The sequence below is a fragment of the Lissotriton helveticus genome, chromosome 7, assembly GCF_964261635.1.
Source record: "Lissotriton helveticus chromosome 7, aLisHel1.1, whole genome shotgun sequence".
Classification (NCBI taxonomy): domain Eukaryota; kingdom Metazoa; phylum Chordata; class Amphibia; order Caudata; family Salamandridae; genus Lissotriton; species Lissotriton helveticus.
In genome coordinates this window covers 1,064,227,575-1,064,246,603 of record NC_136068.1, presented here as the reverse complement: position 1 = coordinate 1,064,246,603, position 19,029 = coordinate 1,064,227,575, and the positions used below count along the sequence as shown (strand labels likewise).

The 19,029-nt window shown below is 45.2% G+C and overlaps 1 protein-coding gene across 3 annotated transcripts in view; it reads left to right on the top strand.

The window, feature by feature from the left end:
* The window catches only part of LGALS3BP (galectin 3 binding protein), a 227,280-nt gene that overhangs the window by 11,096 nt on the left and 197,155 nt on the right, over positions 1-19,029 (top strand). Inside the window, exons 1-2 of one of the 3 annotated variants that reach the window (XM_078653963.1) lie at positions 11,957-12,026; positions 15,659-15,837. The exons of 1 other annotated variant lie outside the window; for it this stretch is intronic. In XM_078653963.1, coding sequence (XP_078510089.1) covers positions 15,756-15,837 — 82 coding nt within the window. In that variant the 5' untranslated portion in view covers positions 11,957-12,026; positions 15,659-15,755. Of the gene's footprint in view, positions 1-11,956; positions 12,027-15,658; positions 15,838-19,029 lie in introns of those variants that run through there. One more of the 3 variants, XM_078653962.1, reaches the window with a different exon arrangement.

Genomic DNA, 19,029 nt, shown 5'->3' with positions numbered 1-19,029 from the left:
GTGCCTTCAGGACACCTTGTTGGCAGCAGTGTCATAGACGGCATCGGGTTTGAAGTCTTTGATGTTCCTGAGACTTCTTGAATAGGGGGCAAGCTCTACCTCAAGCCCTTGGGGATACTCAGCACAAGTAGAGAAAGTTCAGTCCAGTCCTTTCACTGCCCAAGGCAGAAGCAGCAACGACAGGCCAACCCAACAAAGCAAAGGGGCAGTACTCCTCCTGGTAGCTCTTCCAGCTCTTCTTCTTGGCAGGTTCCTTGATTCAAATGAGTTCTACAGTCTTGGGGTCTGGACCCCAATATGTATACAAGCAAATCCTTTGTCCTCTGAAGGCACAGGGGTCTGGATCTAGTTCAAACCAGTTCGGGTACATTCTGCCAGGGTGCACCTTCTTTCTTTGTCAGTGTGGGCCAGGATTTTCAGACGCACCACAGGAGGTGTAACCAGCACTGTGGAAGGTGAGCTCAGCCCTATTCAGACCTAGGCGCTATTCCTCCCACCCATCTAGGTGTAGATGTGCCTATTCAGCCAGGCTGAATCACTCTTTCTCCCCCCAGCTCCTGTCACTCACAAACCAGACAGACAATACACGCTGGCAGAGGTAGGCTGGATGGTTAGGTCAGAAAATACCTACTTTCTAAAAGTGGTATTTTCAAACACAGAATGTTAAAACCAACTTCACTAAAAGATGTATTTTACCATCCTGAGTTCAGGCATACTAAACTCAAATTTCTACCATGTTCTCTGAGTCAGTTAGGATCATAGGATGTAATGACCAAAGTGTCCGTTCTGGCCTAGGGAGAACAGGTAGCCTTGCAATAGTGAAAAACAAAGTAGGCTGTAATTCACTATCAGGACATGCCACACACACCAGGGCATGTCCTACCTTTTACATACAATGCACCCTGCCCATTGGGATACCTTGGGCCTACCTTACGGTCGACTCACATGTAGCAAAGGGAAGGTTTAGGGACTTGCGAGTGTGTGCACTCGCCAAGTCGGCACGGCAGCCCCAGGCTGCACACAGGCTCTGCGATGGCAGGCCAGAGTTACACTTTACGGGTTGTTTACATGGGTGGCACAATCCAGTGCTGTAGCCCACCAACAGCATTCGATTTATAGGCCCCGGCACACACAGTGCATTTGACTGGGGACTGACACATATATCAAATATACCAATCATGGAAACACCAATCCATAACACATTTCATACAGGAGCACTTGCACTTTACCACTGGACCGCAGTGAGGACAGTGTGTAGAATCATTACACCAGCAGTCAAAACCGGGAGGTCAGAAAGCAAAAAGTCAGGGGAAACACACCAAAAGATGCCAAGTCTAACACATGTCCCCTCTAGCTGAAAGTAGGGAGAACTACCCACCCTCCTGGGAGTTCTCTTCACTAAGACGGAAGAACATGGACAGACCATCTGCATTTGTGTGTTCTGTACCAGGGCAGTGTTCCACCGTAAAGTCCATCCCCTGTAGGGAAATGGACCACCTCAGCAGTTTTGGATTTTCGCCCCTCATTTGCATTAACCATCTGAGGGGCCTGTGGTCAGTTTGAACCCTGAAGTGAGTTCCAAACAAGTTTGGCCTCAGCTTCTTCAGCACCCATACCACAGCGAAAGCTTCCCTTGCTATGGCACTCCACCTCTGCTCCCTGGGGAGTAGCCTCCTGCTAAGGAAGACTACAGGCTGATCTAGGCCCTCTTCGTTCAGTTGTCAAAGCACTGCTCCCACACCATGCTCTGAGGCATCAGTCTGCACAACGAATTCCTTGGAGAAGTCAGATGCCTTGAGCACGGGTGCTGTGCACATGGCTGCCTTAAGGGCATCGAAAGCTTTCTGGCACGACTCAGTCCAGATCACCGTCCTTGGCTGCTTCTTGGAAGTCAGCTCTGTTAAGGGGGCAACGATGGTGCCGTAGCCCTTAACAAATATCCTATAGTAACCGGTGAGTCCTAAAAAGGCCCTCACCTCCGTCTGGGTCTTGGGGGGGTTCCCAAGTCAGAATGGTGTCAATCTTGGGCTGTAGGGGCACCACCTGGCCGCTTCCTACCTGCTGTCCCAAGTATACCACTGAACACTGCCCGATCTGGCACTTACTAGCCTTGATCGTGAGCCCTGCACCTTGCAGAGCCCTCAACACTTTCTCAAGGTGCTGTAAATGTTCTTCGCAGCTGGAACAGAACACAGCAATGTCATCCAGGTAGGCTGCACTGAAATCCTCCAGTCAAGCCAACACCTGATTGACCAACCTCTGAAAGGTGGCAGGGGCATTCTTCAACCCCAAAGGGCATCAACCAAAACTGGAAATGACCTTATGGGGTTGAGAACGCTGATCTCTCCTTGGCCCCATCGGTTAAGGCAATCTGCCAGTACCCAGACGTCAAATCAGACGTGTTGAGGAACCGGGCAGCTCCCAACCAATCAATGAGCTCATCAGCTCTGGGGATGGGGTGCGCGTCAGTCCTGGTGACGGCATTGAGCTCACGGTAGTCTACACAAAACCGCAGTTCTTGAGTGGCACCGGGTGCAGCAGCCTTCGGGACCAAGACCACTGGGCTGGCCTAAGGACTGTGCGAGGGCTCGATCACCCCTAACGCTAACATCTTAGAGGCCTCCTCCTTGATGCTGGCCCTGACCCAATCAGTCAACCCGTAAATCTTGTGCTTTACCGGAAGGCTGTCACCAGTGTCCACGTCATGGGTACACCAGTGAGTAACACTGGGAGTCAGAGAGAACAGTGGGGTGAACTGTCCCAATAACTATCGACAGCCCCCTTGCTGCAATTGAGTCAATGCAGGGGAGAGGATCACACGCTCCAATGACCCATTAAGCTCCTTGGTCGACAGGAGGTCAGGGAGAGGCTCGCTCTCCTCTTCCACCCCATCATCTGTCTCCAAGAGCATACTCACTTCGGACCTCTCGAAGTGGGGCTTGAGGCGATTCATGTGAAGGACCCGCAGCGGGTTCCTTGGAGGCTGAAAATTCACCAGGTAGATGATGTCACTTTGGCGCTCAACCACCTCGTATGACCCAGTCCCCTTGTCCAACGGGGCCATGACCCACACTTTTTGCCCAGGTTGAAATTCGACCAGAGTGGCCTTCTGGTCATACCACTACTTCATTTCTTCCTGGCTTGCTTCTAGGTTCGCCTGAGCGAGTTTCCTGAAGTGAGCAGTCTGGTTTCGGAAGGCCAGCATGTAACTAAACACATCCTGGGGAGTTTTACTGGGAGCCGTCTCCCAGCCCTCAATCACCAAACTTAGAGGTCCGTGGACAGGGTGGCAGCACAGGAGCTCAAAGGGGCTGTACCCAAGAGACTTCTGAGGCACCTCCCTGTATGCAAAGAGTAGGCATGGTAAGAGTACGTCCCACTTACACCTCATGGGCTTGGTTAGACCCTTGATCATGCCTTTCAAGGTCTGGTTGAATCTCTCCACCAGACCGTTTCCTTGGGGGTGGTAAGGAGTGGTGAACTTTTAGGTTAAACCACACTCCTTCCACAGGGATGTCATATACTTAGATATGAAAGTGGTCCCCCTGTCAGAAACCACCACTCTGGGGAATCCCATGCAGGAAAAGATCCCCATTAACGCCCGGCCCACCACTGGCACCATCGTTGTCCTGAGAGGGATTGCTTTCAGGTACCGGGGGGGCATGATCCACCAAGACCAGGATGTACCTGTTGCCCATGGCTGTCTTCGGATCCAGTGGCCCCACAATATCCATCCCTACCCTTTCAAAGGGTGTACCAACAACAGGAAAAGGTTGGAGAGGAGCTTTGACCTTACTCCCACTCTTACCACATGCCTGGCAAGTTTGGCAAGACCTACAGTGTGCGTCTGACTGCTTTCGCATTTGGGGCCAAAAGAAGTGGGTGACAAGCCTGTCAAAGGTCTTGTCCTGCCCCAAATGTCCTATCAAAGGCATGTCATGAGCCAGACCCAGTAGGAAGATCCTGAAGCGCTGGGGTACCACCAGCATACGGGCTGACCCAGGCAAGCCACAGCATGCCTGAGGAAATAGTCAGAAACACTTTCAGCCAGTGCTGTTATTCGGGCAAATGTACTCTGGGAGCTCATAAATTGGGGTCAAGGTGTGGCAGAGGTAAGGGGGAAGAGGGAAGGGTCACTAAGGGCAAAGTTATGAAGAGCAGTCTTGACCTCCAAGTTACACATTTATTTAAAAAAAATATGATGCAAACAAATTAGCAACAAGAACAAATGGGTCTCTTACCTGGGCTATCGGAGCCCCAGCGCTTGTTTGATTTCTGTGCAGGGGGTCCAGGCAGCAACACTGGCAGACCTGCTAACATCGCTGGGGTGGGACTCCAGCAGGCCCTGCTCTCTGCGCGGCGCGGGAGGGGACATCATCCTCCCGGCGTCCTGAAACCACCAGAGCACTCTCACAGCACGGGTTTCTTACCTGGGTATCGGAGCCCCAATGCTTGTTTGCTTTCTGTGCAGGGAGTCCAGGTAGCAACACCGGCAGACCCGCTAACAGAACTGGGGTGGGACTCGGTCCCCCAGGAGGCTCTGCTCTCTGCGCGGCAGGTGCCGTCACCCTCCCGGCACCCTGAAAAAAGCCAAACCACTCCAGTAGCGCAGATTTCTTACTTGAGCTATCGGAGCCCCAACGCTTGTTTGCTTTCTGTGCAGGGGGTCCAGGCAGCAACACTGGCAGACCCGTAAACATCGCTGGGGTGGGACTCGGTCTCCCAGCAGGTTCTGCTCTCTTCGCGGTGTGGGAGGTTAAGTCACCCTCCTGGTGCCCTGAAAAACACCAGAGCACTCCTGCAGAGCGGTACGTGCGCGGGCATGCCCGGGCCGGCCCATCTGCGCCCGTCCGCAGCTGAATGTGGCAAGGCAGGGACACCCCCCTTGGCTTAAGGGCTAAGGTTTTGAACACCTGGATAACATTTAAGGAGGTCACGACGGAATTCAAGTGGTGTGAGACCTCTAAACATTGAACAGAATGGAAAAGGCGATGAGACTTTAAAATTAACTAACTACTCTGTGCCTGCCCACTTAAATACTGGTGAGCTTCTCCTATTGCTTTGCAACAGGGAGGATTTGCAAGCGGCAGGTGTCAGCAGCAAGATACCAGAGCTGGTTTACTTTTAGTCGAACTCACAAGTTCTTTTTAACAATTTTTAGGTTCTAACGGTTCGGACAAATTCTGTTCCATTTTTTTATATTATATTTTACATTCTCTAAATGCCCCTATTGATACTTCTGTGAATTTTTCGTGACAATTAGTGTCTTTTAACTTGTTTGTTCTTTTAAAATCATTTTTACTTGTGAATTTTATAAATCCTATTTTTGCCTAATGAACCTAGCTCTTTGTCTCAGAACTTGGCACTTTGAATCTAATCCTTAGATCCTAGTACCTTTTTTAATTGTGCACTGCACTTCACAGTGAATCCTGTAACCTGCAACGGACACTTTATGCTTACAACTCTATATTTACAAATTAATATTTGTCTATTTTGGAATTCTTTGGGGTAAGGTATTAGGCATATTATGAGTATATTGCAAGTTAGAAATGGTGAAGCGTAAAATGAAAAATTGGTAGTTGACCCTCCATGCAACACTATTGATTCCTTCCTAGTGCGCACAGCTAGTGCGATTGATGTTGAAATAGATAGAGCGTAACGCCGCCTATCTCTAAGATCAGGCACGGTGACAGAAGGGATTGCTGGAGAGGTTAGTGGATTAGCCTAGAAAGACAATGTACAACCAAGGGAACTTATCCACACTGAGCAACAAGGCACCCTAAGGACAAAAGAAAGCATAACAGACCCTGGTATAGAACCACATATGCAGACTAATACCCCATGTCTACATACACCTGACGATCACCTACCCCGAAAAGAAAAAGAGGCTGTAAGAGGAGCCAGGTAATGGTAGAGAGTAATAAAAGTAAGAAAGGACCCCTGCAGGATTTGCCAGTCCAAGCAAGTGATGGTCTAATTGATCAAGGGATCCCTATAAACTTACAAGCTACACAAATTGCAACTCTTGTAGCAATCAAGATCGAAGAACTGCTAAAACCACTCTATAATAAATTAAATAAATTGACTAGTGAACTAATTAAGATTAGTGGTTTGCTAAGGAATACCAGTGACAGTTTGGGGGAAAAGAAGAATATAGCAAAGGAGGGAACCATTGAACAGCCTCCCCGGGTAATAGCTACCACCGATAAGGCAATAAGTATGGCAACTGACAGTAATATAGGTTGGGGACCGCGTGACAAAGTAGTTATAGGGAGTAAATATGGACGTAATGCGTTAGTAAATCACCCCCAAATGAGTCAACAGACCCCGAATAACCGGCTATGCTAATCCAGAGGGGATAGGTCTGAGCTGAATCAACAAACTACAAAACATACTAAGTTAAGAGAAAATGAGAAAATGGGGTCTCTGAGGGAAGAGCAGGCGTTTCCATAAACTTACCACCAGAATGTTGCCCATATGTGGCAGTTATAGTTAATGTGACCCCGTTACAGCCGGGCCAAAGGAAACCACGTGATACCCTAAAAAACAAAGTGGTCCACTGGCTAGATAAGAACTGGGGCTACCCAGTGGGAGGTGCAAGTCAGATCCTCCTAACAAGAAGAGTAAGTTGGATTGGCCCCTTAGCTAAGAGTCTAAAAGGAGATTGCATAATCATTAATTTTAGAAGTCCAAACTGGACAAAGAACACTCTGGACAGAGCAGTTGCACCAATGCACTTCAAACAGAATGCGTCAGTACAACCCCTTAGCCTTTTTTATAGACACTTAAGGCTTGTACCTAATAGGGGAGTTGAACTAGGGCATTCCAGGATGAACCCTGTGTTGCCAATGTATTCTCAATATGCATTGTCAGTGTCAAACGGATATCAAGCTCTGAGTACTTTGCAAGAAAATGACTGACATAGTGTTACCCGTTTATCCAATGTGGAGTTTGACTCTACTGGAGGCGGGTTAATGGAAGCTGGAGTGTCAAATGCCAATAATCTATTAGTAGCCATGCCATACCAAATGCCCCCTTAAATGTAAAGAGCTTACATGAAGTGTCCCCATATACAAGTAGGGATGAAGAAAAAAAATGTGAATATTTTTGATGATAAACCAGGAAAAATATTAGAAATTGGCTATGCAATTTTCACATGGAATATAGCTGGCCTACTGAGTAAAAAGGACTCACTAGGACGGATAGATTTAATTAACAAACACAACATAATCTGTATACAAAAACCTGGTGTACCGATCATGTTTACATAGAAGGGTTTACCTCATATAGCTTACTGTCAGTGCCCTCCACTGCAGGTAGAGCAAAAGGAGGGCTTTTAATTCTTACGTCAAATAAACCTCCCATCTGTTGTTAAAAGAGTTATCACACTAGGAGAACACTCACAGATTCTGTGGTTGTACTGTAAAGATGGTAGGGATGTGATCCTGGTCAATTATAATAATGTGTTCGATTCAACTCGCAGCGATGCTATATTCGAGCTAGATATAGGGCTTGATAATCTGATAGGTGCAACTAATACCAATTTTGCAATCATATGGGTCGGGGATTTTAACACGCAAATATGCCCATTGTCTATGACTAAAGCCTGTGGGTATAAGGTGACGAAGGTGACGATTGTATACATATCCAACACAATAATTATGGAGGAGCATTAAATACAATGATGTCGAAGTACGACCTTGATTTGTAACAATGTGCCTGTGAAATTAATGGCAGTTTGATACAAACCTATATAGGCAGGAATGCATCCTCTGTGATTGATCAAGTGTTAATTTCCACCAGTATCATTTATTTGTGTTCTACACCAAGTATTGCATAGTTATTACTTAGTGATCATAATTGTATCATAATGTCAACATTGGTATGGGACAACAAAACTGTATTCCAACAAGATGTTTTTGTTATGATCGCCCCAATTAGACCAAATGGAACACAAATCAAATGGGAGGGGGTAGACCCGATAAAAGTATTACATGACATTGTTGTAAAATGTGGGACAGAGATTTCCTACTGCCTTAAGGAGGATGTTAATCCCACCATGATATTAACTAACTTCTGTAAAATTAATAGCATTATTGATGGGATATTGACTGTTCCCCCTAGGGAAAAAACTCTACAATGTAGGGGATGGTTCAATCATACTTGTACTCAGGCTTCTAAACAATTGAACCAGGCCCTTAATAATAAGCCTAGGAACACCAAATTAATTAAAAATGTAAGGTTCAATTACAAATCAGCCCTTCTAGTAAGAAAAAGAGAGCTACAGGAGCAAGTGTGGGACAAATTATCATTGGCAGAAGACACAGCTACCAATTAGCTATTTTGGGAAATTGTTAATTCGACATTTTTAAAAGCGGACTCATTCCCAGAATTATTGTCTCATGTTAGCTGTGAAGCCAGTCAGTCAGTCAATAAACTTTATTTCGGCCATAGGCCATAAAAGCGGTACAAAGATAAAACAACAATAAAATTGTCTGACATAGAAAGCTAAAAATGAGCATTATAAGATAAGGTGTTGAGATGTGACTGAGTAGTAGCAATAAAGTCCTTTAAAATGGTGTTAAAATTTTAATAAAAGTTGGTCACAAGCAGTTCTAATTCTTGTAAAATAGCATTAGATACGAGCATGGAAAGCTGGATTTATGAATCTGATCACTTGCCGGTCCCCTCCAATTGTTGTAAGAATAAAAACCGCCTAGGCGTTGTGAACAGGATCATGCGCCTTAAGCATGGCCCTTCTTTGACACCACATGTAGAATAGGAATCTGGAAGTCACAAATACCATCAAGGGGGAGGAGTCGTATCTTAGGATACGGTACGCTTCCTGGTAATTTTTGTAGCCTACATTTTTGCAGAGTTGGAAGATCCATTTGGCTCTTGCGTTGGCGTAGGAAGGGCAGAAAGTAAAACGTGTAGATCGGATTCTACACTAGCAGAACAGCCTGGGCAGCCCTTAAGTGTGGAATTTGCACCTGCACACTTGTTTGTAAAATCCTTTATCAGTAGAGTTCCGTGTCTAAATTGCACATAAAGTTTTTTTGCAAGGGGGTGATGGATAGTGTCCAAAAATTGTTCAAAACGATATGTGCACTTGACCTCCAGAAATCTTGAGCTTAGCACCCCTAAGTCACTTAGCTGTGAAGCATGGGTTTTAAATGTTTCTAGTATTTTTAACCCATCTGATCATGAAGTAATTAGACCCAAAGCCCAATACAATGCAAGTGGCCAGTTATACCCCTAAATATCACACTCGATGAGGTTAAGGCAGGACTGAATGGAAGTAGGAGGGGGAAAGCTCTGGAACTCGATGGGGTCCCAGTAGACATTTATAAAGCAGCTATAGATCTATGAGGAACTGTTCTCATCAGAGTTTTTAATGTAGCAGTGACAGTGGATACACCACCCACATAGGGGCCAATCGGTAATTATTCCCATTTTTTAAAAAGGGAACAAATCGGACGCCAAAAATTACCGTCCCATTTCACTCTTAGACTCCTCAGAAAAAGTGATGATTAAAGTGTTGTTGGCAAGATTGGAAGAGTGGGCTACCGAGAATGAGATTTTATCACCAGCACACTATGGTTTTAGAAAAGGGCTAGGAATGATAGAGCAATGTATAAACTTGGAGCATTTAATAGGTAAATATACGTGTGCAAAACAGGGGAGCTTGTATTTATACTTTGCAGACCTCAGTAGTGCTTTTGATCTTGTTGATCATGCTGTCCTGTGGCCAACTTTGCTCAACCTTGGAGCTCCTGAACCCATTATCTTTTTTCTCGCAAGGTTATATGGGAGACTGACATGCAAAGTTCGGTATGGGCAATGTGGTGAGTGCACCCCAAATTTTGAGGTTAAACGAGGCATCCCCCCAAGGCTGCGTCTTAGCACTACTGCTTTTTACATTATTTGTAAACGAAGTTGACAAAGCTCTCCAGTCGCTACAGGTGGATGCACCCCAAATTGCAGGTAGTCCTATACCGGTTCTGCTCTATGCAGACAACGCTGTGCTTCTGTCTAGACCTCTGGTTGGCCTACAACGACTAATGGACAAGTTTAGAACTTTTATTTATGGTAGTAGGAAGCTGTTAATTAACAAAACAAAACTTTTTACTATGGTATGTGGTTCTAAACACAAGAAACATAAAACCTTTTTTATGGATAGCACCAGAGTGAAAACCGTTAATAATTTCTGCTACTTGGAAATAACTTTCTCAGGCAAGGGTAACTGGTCACATGAATTAACTAATGTCCGTTCAAAGATGCTAAAGAGTCCAAATAGGGTCTTCCGATTTACATCAAAATTGGGAGACAGTCGCATAAAGGACATGATAGATATATATATATATAAGGCTAGATGTGCTTCCACTGCTTTGTATAGTGCAGGGTTGTGGGGACTTTATTGTAGTCGGAGATTACAACAAGAAGAAAACTCCTTTCTAAAACACCTTTTATGTTTGCCTTCCTCCGCATCCACAGAGATAACGCACCAAGTTGTGGGAATAAGATATATATCAGATTTGATTGCTATGCGACCATTAATGCTTTGGAGATCTATCAGGGCCAAGGACGAGACAAAATTCACTCAAACAATCATTAAGGATTGTCTACAATTGGATAATAGTCCACATATCCCGTGGCTAAAATATATCACTGAGCTACATAACAAGTTATTTAAGATTAAGATCTATGAAAATCCAGAATATGTGATAGCCTTACCGAAACAGGAAATAAAGGATTCTTTCTTGGCCCACAAAAACAAGATCCGTATGAGAATAGTAGGGAAGCAAACTACATATATATTTTACAAAGCAATTTTAGACAGAAGTGTTTTTCAAGACTATCTGTCTATAGCAGAGGTCTCCAACCGGTCAATCGCAAACTACCAGTAGCTCGCTGACCTCCTGGGAGTAGCTCGCGCCAGAATCTAAAAAGACTTCATTCTGAGAATTTATTTATTATCACGTCAGTGTCTTTTAGGGCTGTTCTCAGTGATTGCCCGCCCTCACCCAAACCTGCTGCTCAGATTGGCTGAACTAAGCTTAGCTGGGGCGGGCCGAAGCACATGAGGTTCTTCCTGCACTCGGCACAGTTTTGCGCCTTTTCCTTTCGCAGTTCAGGTTAAAATCAAAGGGCCTTTAATGCAATGCACTGCTACCATGCTGTACATTGCCTTCAATAATAAAACGCGGTGCCAGCAATGTTAACATCCAAGTTCCTTGCCTGCTTTGGGCCTCTTTCACTGACTACACCATGCTTTTTATTGGCTTTCACTGACTGCACTGCACTTTATATTTGCATTCACATAGTCATCAGTGAAAGCGGCTCAGTGCATGCAAGGCCCTTTTTTTATGTCAGCTGCCACTGTGCTTTACATCTGCCTTCCATAGTAAAGAGTGGTGGCAGTCAATGTTAAAATCAAAGGGTCTTGCATACACTGAGTCACTTTCACTGATTATGAAACGAAGGCAGATATAAAGCACGTTGTTGGTGAACAGACAATAACTATGTGTATTTTGTTACGGACCAAGCGAAGCAAGTTCCTAACTCGAGTAAGTGTTTGTAGCTCCTGCATTTTGTTGTGAGCATCGTTGTCTATCGATGTACGCTAGGCTGATCTCTGAAGCATGTGTTCATTAAGATACTTCATGTCTCATTACAGGCTAATAGACGTTTGTTAACAATTAATTTTGTGACTACCCCTTTATACCTCGACACTTGTGGTGTTAGTGGGTTGATTTAGGGTTCTTATCACCTATTTAGAACGCAGAGTTAATGAATTGTTCTCTGGTTCAATTACGTTTGTAGATGTTGATTTGTCATAAATGTTGAAGAATGTAAGCACTTCCTTTAAGTTTGGTACGGCTGGGTGAAGGGTTTAAGAGTCTTATCTTGAGCATTGATAGATGGACGCTTTCAATGTATGTTTTCTTGATTAGATTCATCGGATTGACATCTGTAAGAGGATAGATCTCCTTTGCTACTTCCTTTGGAAGTATTGTGTTTAAGTGAGTATGGTTTTTGGATATTTTTGTGTAATTTTTGGTGGTACAGTGTAGTCACAAGGATTTGACACATGTTTGTGTGGTGGCATGTTTTAAGATTTATATAGTTTGGGTCAACACTATAGGTGTGTTTCACCATAGGGGTCTCTTTGTGTACTGAGCAGACGATACCTTTTTCTGTGTACAGGTATGACAAGTAAATATTCTTTTTATATTAGATTTATATGTGCAACAACATCGTCCTGATGATGGTCCTGAGGATCTATCAGACCAACGGGGGACCGAAACGTTGACGCCTAACATCGTTATGCTTATATGTTTATTATTTAGACTGTAAAATCTGATGAAATGTTATGTTTCATTTTCATGTGATATGGTGTTTTGATTGTCCATAAACTCAGCAAAATGTGTTTTGGACACTACTGTCAATCAATTTAAGACCCTCAGTAGTGTGTCCGTTGCCAGAAATCCATTGATACTAAAATAGAGTTGAATAAAAAATATATCTTTTTGATAAATTCTGGTATATGTATATACATTTCCCTGGATAACTGAATTGATGATCATGAATGGGAGATTGAGTACAAATTGTAATTGATCTGAAATGTTTCCTCGAGGGACAATTGTATTTTATAATTGATTATACCCAGTCACTAGGGGATTAGTGGGTGGCTCTATTGTATTAGTCATGGGGATCCAGCAATAAAACAAGTGGAGGCCCAAACCTGATCTCAGACCGTTAAAGAAAAAAATCTTTGCATACGGAAGCAACTCACCATTACCCCTCTGAGGCAAAATGACCGGGCCAGTGCGGTCCGAAGACACCGAAATCACAATCAATATCCATGTTATCAGCCAGGAGGCAGACACACTGCTGAGCAGTCATGCAGCAGAAGACCTTGGACTAGTGAGATTCGCCTTAAGCGTCCCAGCTGACCAGACAAAAGAACTGCTCAGCCAGTTTGAAGACCTGTTTAAAGGACTAGACGAATAAAGAGGGCCCCCATCAAGTTACACATAGACCCGACCATCACGCCAACAGCGCTAAGACACAAGAGAATCCCCTTTCACCTCCGACCGCTAGTGGAAGAAGAGCTGCAAAAGCTGGAAGATCAAGGGTTCATAGAGAAGGTGTCCGGGCCCACACCATGGGTGTCACCCATGGTGATCGCCGAGAAACCTCGCCAACCGGGGAAGATCAGACTCTGCATTGGCACGCACCTCCCCAACAAGGCCATTCGACGCGAACGCCACATAACGCCGACCATGGATGATATTGTGGCCTACTTGAACGGATCGAGATGGTTTTCAAAGCTGGACCTGAATGCAGGTTATCATCAGTTAGTTCTTGCCAAAGTCGCTACATAATCACATTCAGCACACACCTCGGACTCCGAAGATATAAACGGCTGAATTTCGGCATATCCTCTGCCACTGAAATATTCCAAAATGCAGTCAAGGAGACCCTGGTCGGGCTAACTGGTGTGTTGAACGTAAGTGATGATATCCTCATCCACTCGCAAATGGCTGAAAAACACTACCCGCACGTGAGAGCCACGCTGAAAAGACTCCAGGACCACAGGGTCACCCGGCACAAGGAGAAGTGCCTGCTGTTGCAGCAACGGGTATAGTTCTTTGGCCACATGTTTCCACAGGAGGGCATACAAGTAGACCCTCGGAAATCCCAAGCCATCGGGACTTTCCCTGGCGGCCGAGTCACACTAGCCCTGATCAGTAGCTACTCAAAATACCCTGTGATGGAAGTTGTGAACTCAACAGCCTTCTTGCATGTTGGCCCCCCTCTAGAAAAGATATTTGCCATGTTCGGATGTCCGGAGGAACTCCGAAGTGACAATGGATCCCCGTTCCAGGGGCACAGTTTCCGCAACATCATAGCATCCGGCATAGGTGCATCACCCTGCAATGGCTCCAAGCTAATGCGGAGATCGAACGTTTCATGAGGACAATCAACAAGACTCTTCGCATCGCAGTAGCAGAGCAAAGTGACCCAGAACAGTAACTGCAGAAATTCCTGCAGGAGCACCCCTCACAACTCAACGCGCCAAGCACCATGGGCATTAATGTTCAACGGCAATCGCTGGGATGGCCTCCCTACAGCACCGGGGTGGACCCCCCTCCATTTGACGAAGAGGGCGCCCTCAGGTGGACAGAAAAGCACAACAACACTGTCAGCCTGGCACGAAGAACGGTGTCCTGTCGGCTACAGCGAGGGGATACTATCATCATAAAGGACCGAAGGCCCCGGGGGAAATTCCGAACTCTATATGAGCACGGATACTGGACAGTAGTTGATATGAAGGGGACCATGGTGACCGCAGAGAAAGATGGGAAAACCATGACTCGCAACATCTCTGGTTTAAACAAGTAGTCAACCCCACCCTTCACATTGACCTCCCTGGCAGCCCTGAAGAACCGAGCACCAGCCAAGAAGCACCCCGAGAGGCAGAGGACCACCATCCAGGACCGACTCCATCGCCTGCAGGTCCGGAGGCAACTCCGGAGGCAACCCCGGAGGCCCCGGGATCGCCCCTGGCACCCTGGTCCCTGCATCCAGCTCCCACTTGGGCCCATCTAGGTATGACCTGAGAGAGAACCCCAAGCCGAGCACTCGCCTGATCTTCGCCTGCCAAGTAAGTGAGCTGTGAGACTCATACGATCCAGTCAAGGACTGAGTTGGGATGGGATGCAACGGTCAGCGGACTAGTGATTGCTGCTGGCGTGCACCGGAAAGTCCCAACACCTGCGTTCAGCCGAACGGTGTGAGCGTGAGTATAAATAAATATCAGCAGTCCGCGCCTAACGGAGACACCGTGTGTGCCTGTTTATTGCCGCGCCTGAAAAGCCCTGCTGCGCGCATCCCTGACAGGTGGGTGGCCCCCCCATAAATGTAACATTAGTAACACATCTGCGTACTCTGAATGGCCAGTCACAGCACTATGCACGTTCAGAAAGGAGGATGTGAGGCGGCTTTGTGAAATTCTAAAGGGCTAGACTGCCTTCGGATATATACAAGTGCCATTACAACTGCAAGATAACCTTTGAACACCAAAACACAGCCTAATAATACCACGAAAGACTGTACGGTGTGTTCATGTCTCTTCGTTGTTATGATTCGATATTCCCTGGCGCCTAGTAGACAGTCACCGAGACCACCTCATCACCTCCTGAACCCATCGGGTTTCCCATCCATCGAAGAGTTGCCTGGAAGAACCGAAAGATTAACCTAATTGCACGCAGCTGCAGCGTGTGCACCTAGAAGACCCTAGGCGCTGTACGATAAGAGGTTATTCTAATTCACTATATTTAGCGTATGTAGGTACACAAGGCACCCCATGCCACCGACCACCCCTTTATCTTCAATCCCCCATCCCTAACACACAGCTGAATTCCTTCCAGTGACACTTTCTCTAACAACTACTCACTTAGCCCACTGCTAAACACGTCCGCCACTGTGAATGGTTAGGATCATAAGTGAGTCAGTCAGAGTGACGGCAGAATCTGTCGACAAACAGGACGGTTCAGGTAGCACACAGCCACACTCACTGGTATTTAAGTAATTTGCTTGCATGCTCCAAACAAGCCTGCACATGATTTAAATTGCCCCTTCTCCTCAGAGCGACCGTCAAAAGGAAAAGCAACTGCTGTAGTGGAACAGCGAGGACGAAGAATTGCGCCACCAGGCGGTTCACCACTCTCGGCCCTGCTCTACAGATGGGATCCACTGGACGACGACATGAAGATCTCCCGCAGCTCTGGGCCCTGCTGCTGTCCGTGGCCTGTGGCCTCAGTGGAGGTAAGGTCTGCGGCGGATGTGATGTCATTACTAAAGGCCTGAGGCTGTGATATCACCCACCTTTTTTGGGGCCAGGGGGAGTGGAGGGGGGCATCTGAGGTGCATAGCATGGCGTGCCCATAGGTTTTTTTTTTTTTTTACTTTAGAAAAACAGTCCCCCAACTTTTTTGAAAAGACAACCGTCCCAGGATGGTTAATTGTGACAGTTAAAATGTTTCTCCCAGTCCCTGTTGGATGGAGTGTGAAACCAGCCCACTCCGCCCAGAGTGCCTGTTAGACTTAAGGAAATGGAAATGTACGCAACTGGTCAATCTGCAAATGTAAAGGGTGCCTGTGACTAGAATTGGCTTTAATTGATGGAATCACTTGCAACTTCCTGATGACGCCGATTTATTCTTTGAGAGGAATTTTAAGGGAACTACCAACTAAGCTGTGAGGTACGTGCTTTTAAAATATAGTTAACAAAATTGCACTATGTACAGTCTGGGTATTACTAAAGTCTATATTTTGAAAGCACTCATATCTTAAACCTTTTTGTGCATTTTGTAGCAGCCTATCTTATACTGTGTGATGCAAGTTTAAAAGAATGGCTTGCATGTTCACAGTGCTTTCTCTCACAGACTGGGCTCTAAACATGGACAAGTAACTATTCTCCAATGCACCAACCAGGATTCAAATCTGTGGTTCTCTGGTGCAGTGCATTAACTAACAGAGGTTTCATAATGTACAACAGCGCATTTCTGACTGATTAAGATAACTTGTATTTCATTTTCATTTAAGCCATGCGTTATTTTATGTTTAGTTACCCAAAGGTAAGAGTGAAAAAAAGTTACAGAATATTTAGTTTTTAACCCACTTTGACCTAGCCCCCAAAGTCACTGACCCCGCCTCCTTTGCGCGCAGCGTCACAGTTCCCATACTTTTTTAATGCCTTTCTGTTTAGAGGGCCTTGGATAAGAGCGGTACATTACTGACTTTAACGTGGGAGATCATGGTAAGATTGGGATGTGGGTGCATAGAGTCAGCATAGTAGAGAGAGTGTCAAAATTGAGTTAAACCGTGTTAAAAAAAACCAGTGGTGAGATCCTGATTACACCGCACAAAGAGCGGCAGCACCACCGAGAAGCTTTTGAGGCAGGAGTCAGAGACCCCCATGTGGGAAAGGAGAGTGTGAGAGATGTAGATGTGGGCATATGATGTTAAGAGACAGTGGCATGAGATATGAGAGAGTCTCAATGCCTTGAGTTAAGGTGGTGGGTGGTGCCCAGGAGTTGAAGGGCATATTTGTGCTAGCAGATACTGTGCTGTTGCACACCTGGGCACATGGGTGACTGCACACATGGGTGATAGTGGTAGGCGCTACTCAGGAGTAGTGGGGGGTTGTGCATTCCATGAGTTACAAGGGCATCTGTTTACCATGATATCGAGCAGTGTCGGCACCCCTTGAGATGTGGAGGGAAATGCATACCATAGGAAACGGGGTAATCTGTACTTCTTGAGCTATACTGGTTGTAATCCCAATGTATAGGCACAGTATTAGATATGAATACATACTACCAACACTTCATTGAAGTATCTGCACACCATAATACATCTGATAAAAACCAGCAACGAGTAATGGAGGTATCTGCATTCTATTAAATCTATATGGGAAGACCCGCCCATTACTAAGGTAGTGTTTGCATACCATCAGATGTGGGATATATTCTTGCCGCGAGCCATGGGGAATGAATATTGAAAATAAGGTGAGAGGTTTCTTTTTATTTAGTTAGTTTTTTTCTATCTCATGAACATAATACTAATGAACATCAGAGTGCTCTGAACTTAGAAAATAGTGCATATACTTTCAGCGAGGTCTATCATAATGCATTCAGAAACTTGAGCAAAGATCTGCTATTAATCATCATAGAGATATGAAAAGTTCTGGGTTACTTTGTGGACTCGGAGGCAGGGTACAGTTGTCAAAGAGAAGAAGGAGCTAGACACAGTCAGCTAGAAGGAGTCATAGGGCGTAGGAAAGAGGGAAGGGGTCGTTTTGGTGCAGAGGGTTCTTCAACATTCTGCGGGATGGAAGTTGTAGGGCAGCAGGAGGTTGCTTAAGGTGAAGAGGTGAGCATTTGTTTAGATTGTGGATAAAAATATGTCAGAAGCAGGTTCTCCTGCAGCCTGCTCTTGAAGGCAGGGAATGATGATAATCTCTTTTGGAAGGAATCCCATATTCTTGGTGCAAATCCTGAAAAAGAGCTGTTTAAGGTGGAGGTTTTCACATATTTGGTTAGTATGGGGCAGAGTGAGTGGGAAGCATTCTGTAGCGGTCAGAGGGCTGGAGGTTATATTCGAGATATTTGAGTAAATTCAGTTTAATTACTTGAAAATATGACATGCTCAGCTGAAGATACATCATACTTTCATGGGAAACCTTTTGAGCTGTGAGAGTTCTGGGATGTGCACTGATATGTCACAGTACCAGAGATCTGCATATAGAACAGCATTGATGGCTGGAGGGCCAGATAGTAAAGATATGCCACAGTCAACGCAGGAGATGCCTAGGATTTCAATGGCTTGTTTAACATCCTACTTATGAATGAAGGGTTTGAATGATCGGAGTATTCTCAACTGTGGTAAGGTACATTACCAGAATATTGCATATGAAATATCATGATAGAGAAATACAACTGCCAAACTATGGATTTCCAAAATATCACGTGGATAAATATATTTAGGTAAGTATATGGTTACTATATTTAACTACACATATGTGTACATTGACAATATTTATCTTCAAGGTACAAAGAGGAAGTTTAGAACAGTTAATCCATACTTATATATTTACCTTCCTGATATTCTGGATCTCTTTATTTAGGCCTTGATATTTTTGTATCACAATGTTTCTCTTGGTTTGCAGACATTCAACTGGTGATCAATGCTTCAGGCAGTGGCTCTGATGTGTAAATTGAAGTTAAGCTTCTTGCTAATTGAAGTTAAGCTTCTTGCTAAGTGTGATAGTTAAATATATAGCACACTTAATTATTTCATAGCAAAGACCAGACCTTCAGAGGCTTTCTTGTATTTTTTTTAATTTGTATTTTAGCTTTATTAAGAATGCTAATACCCAGAGGTGTCCTGGCGCTATAAACTGTGAGAAGGGTCATTTGGTAGAGGACCACAATTGGCTCAAGGAGTTAAAACTGG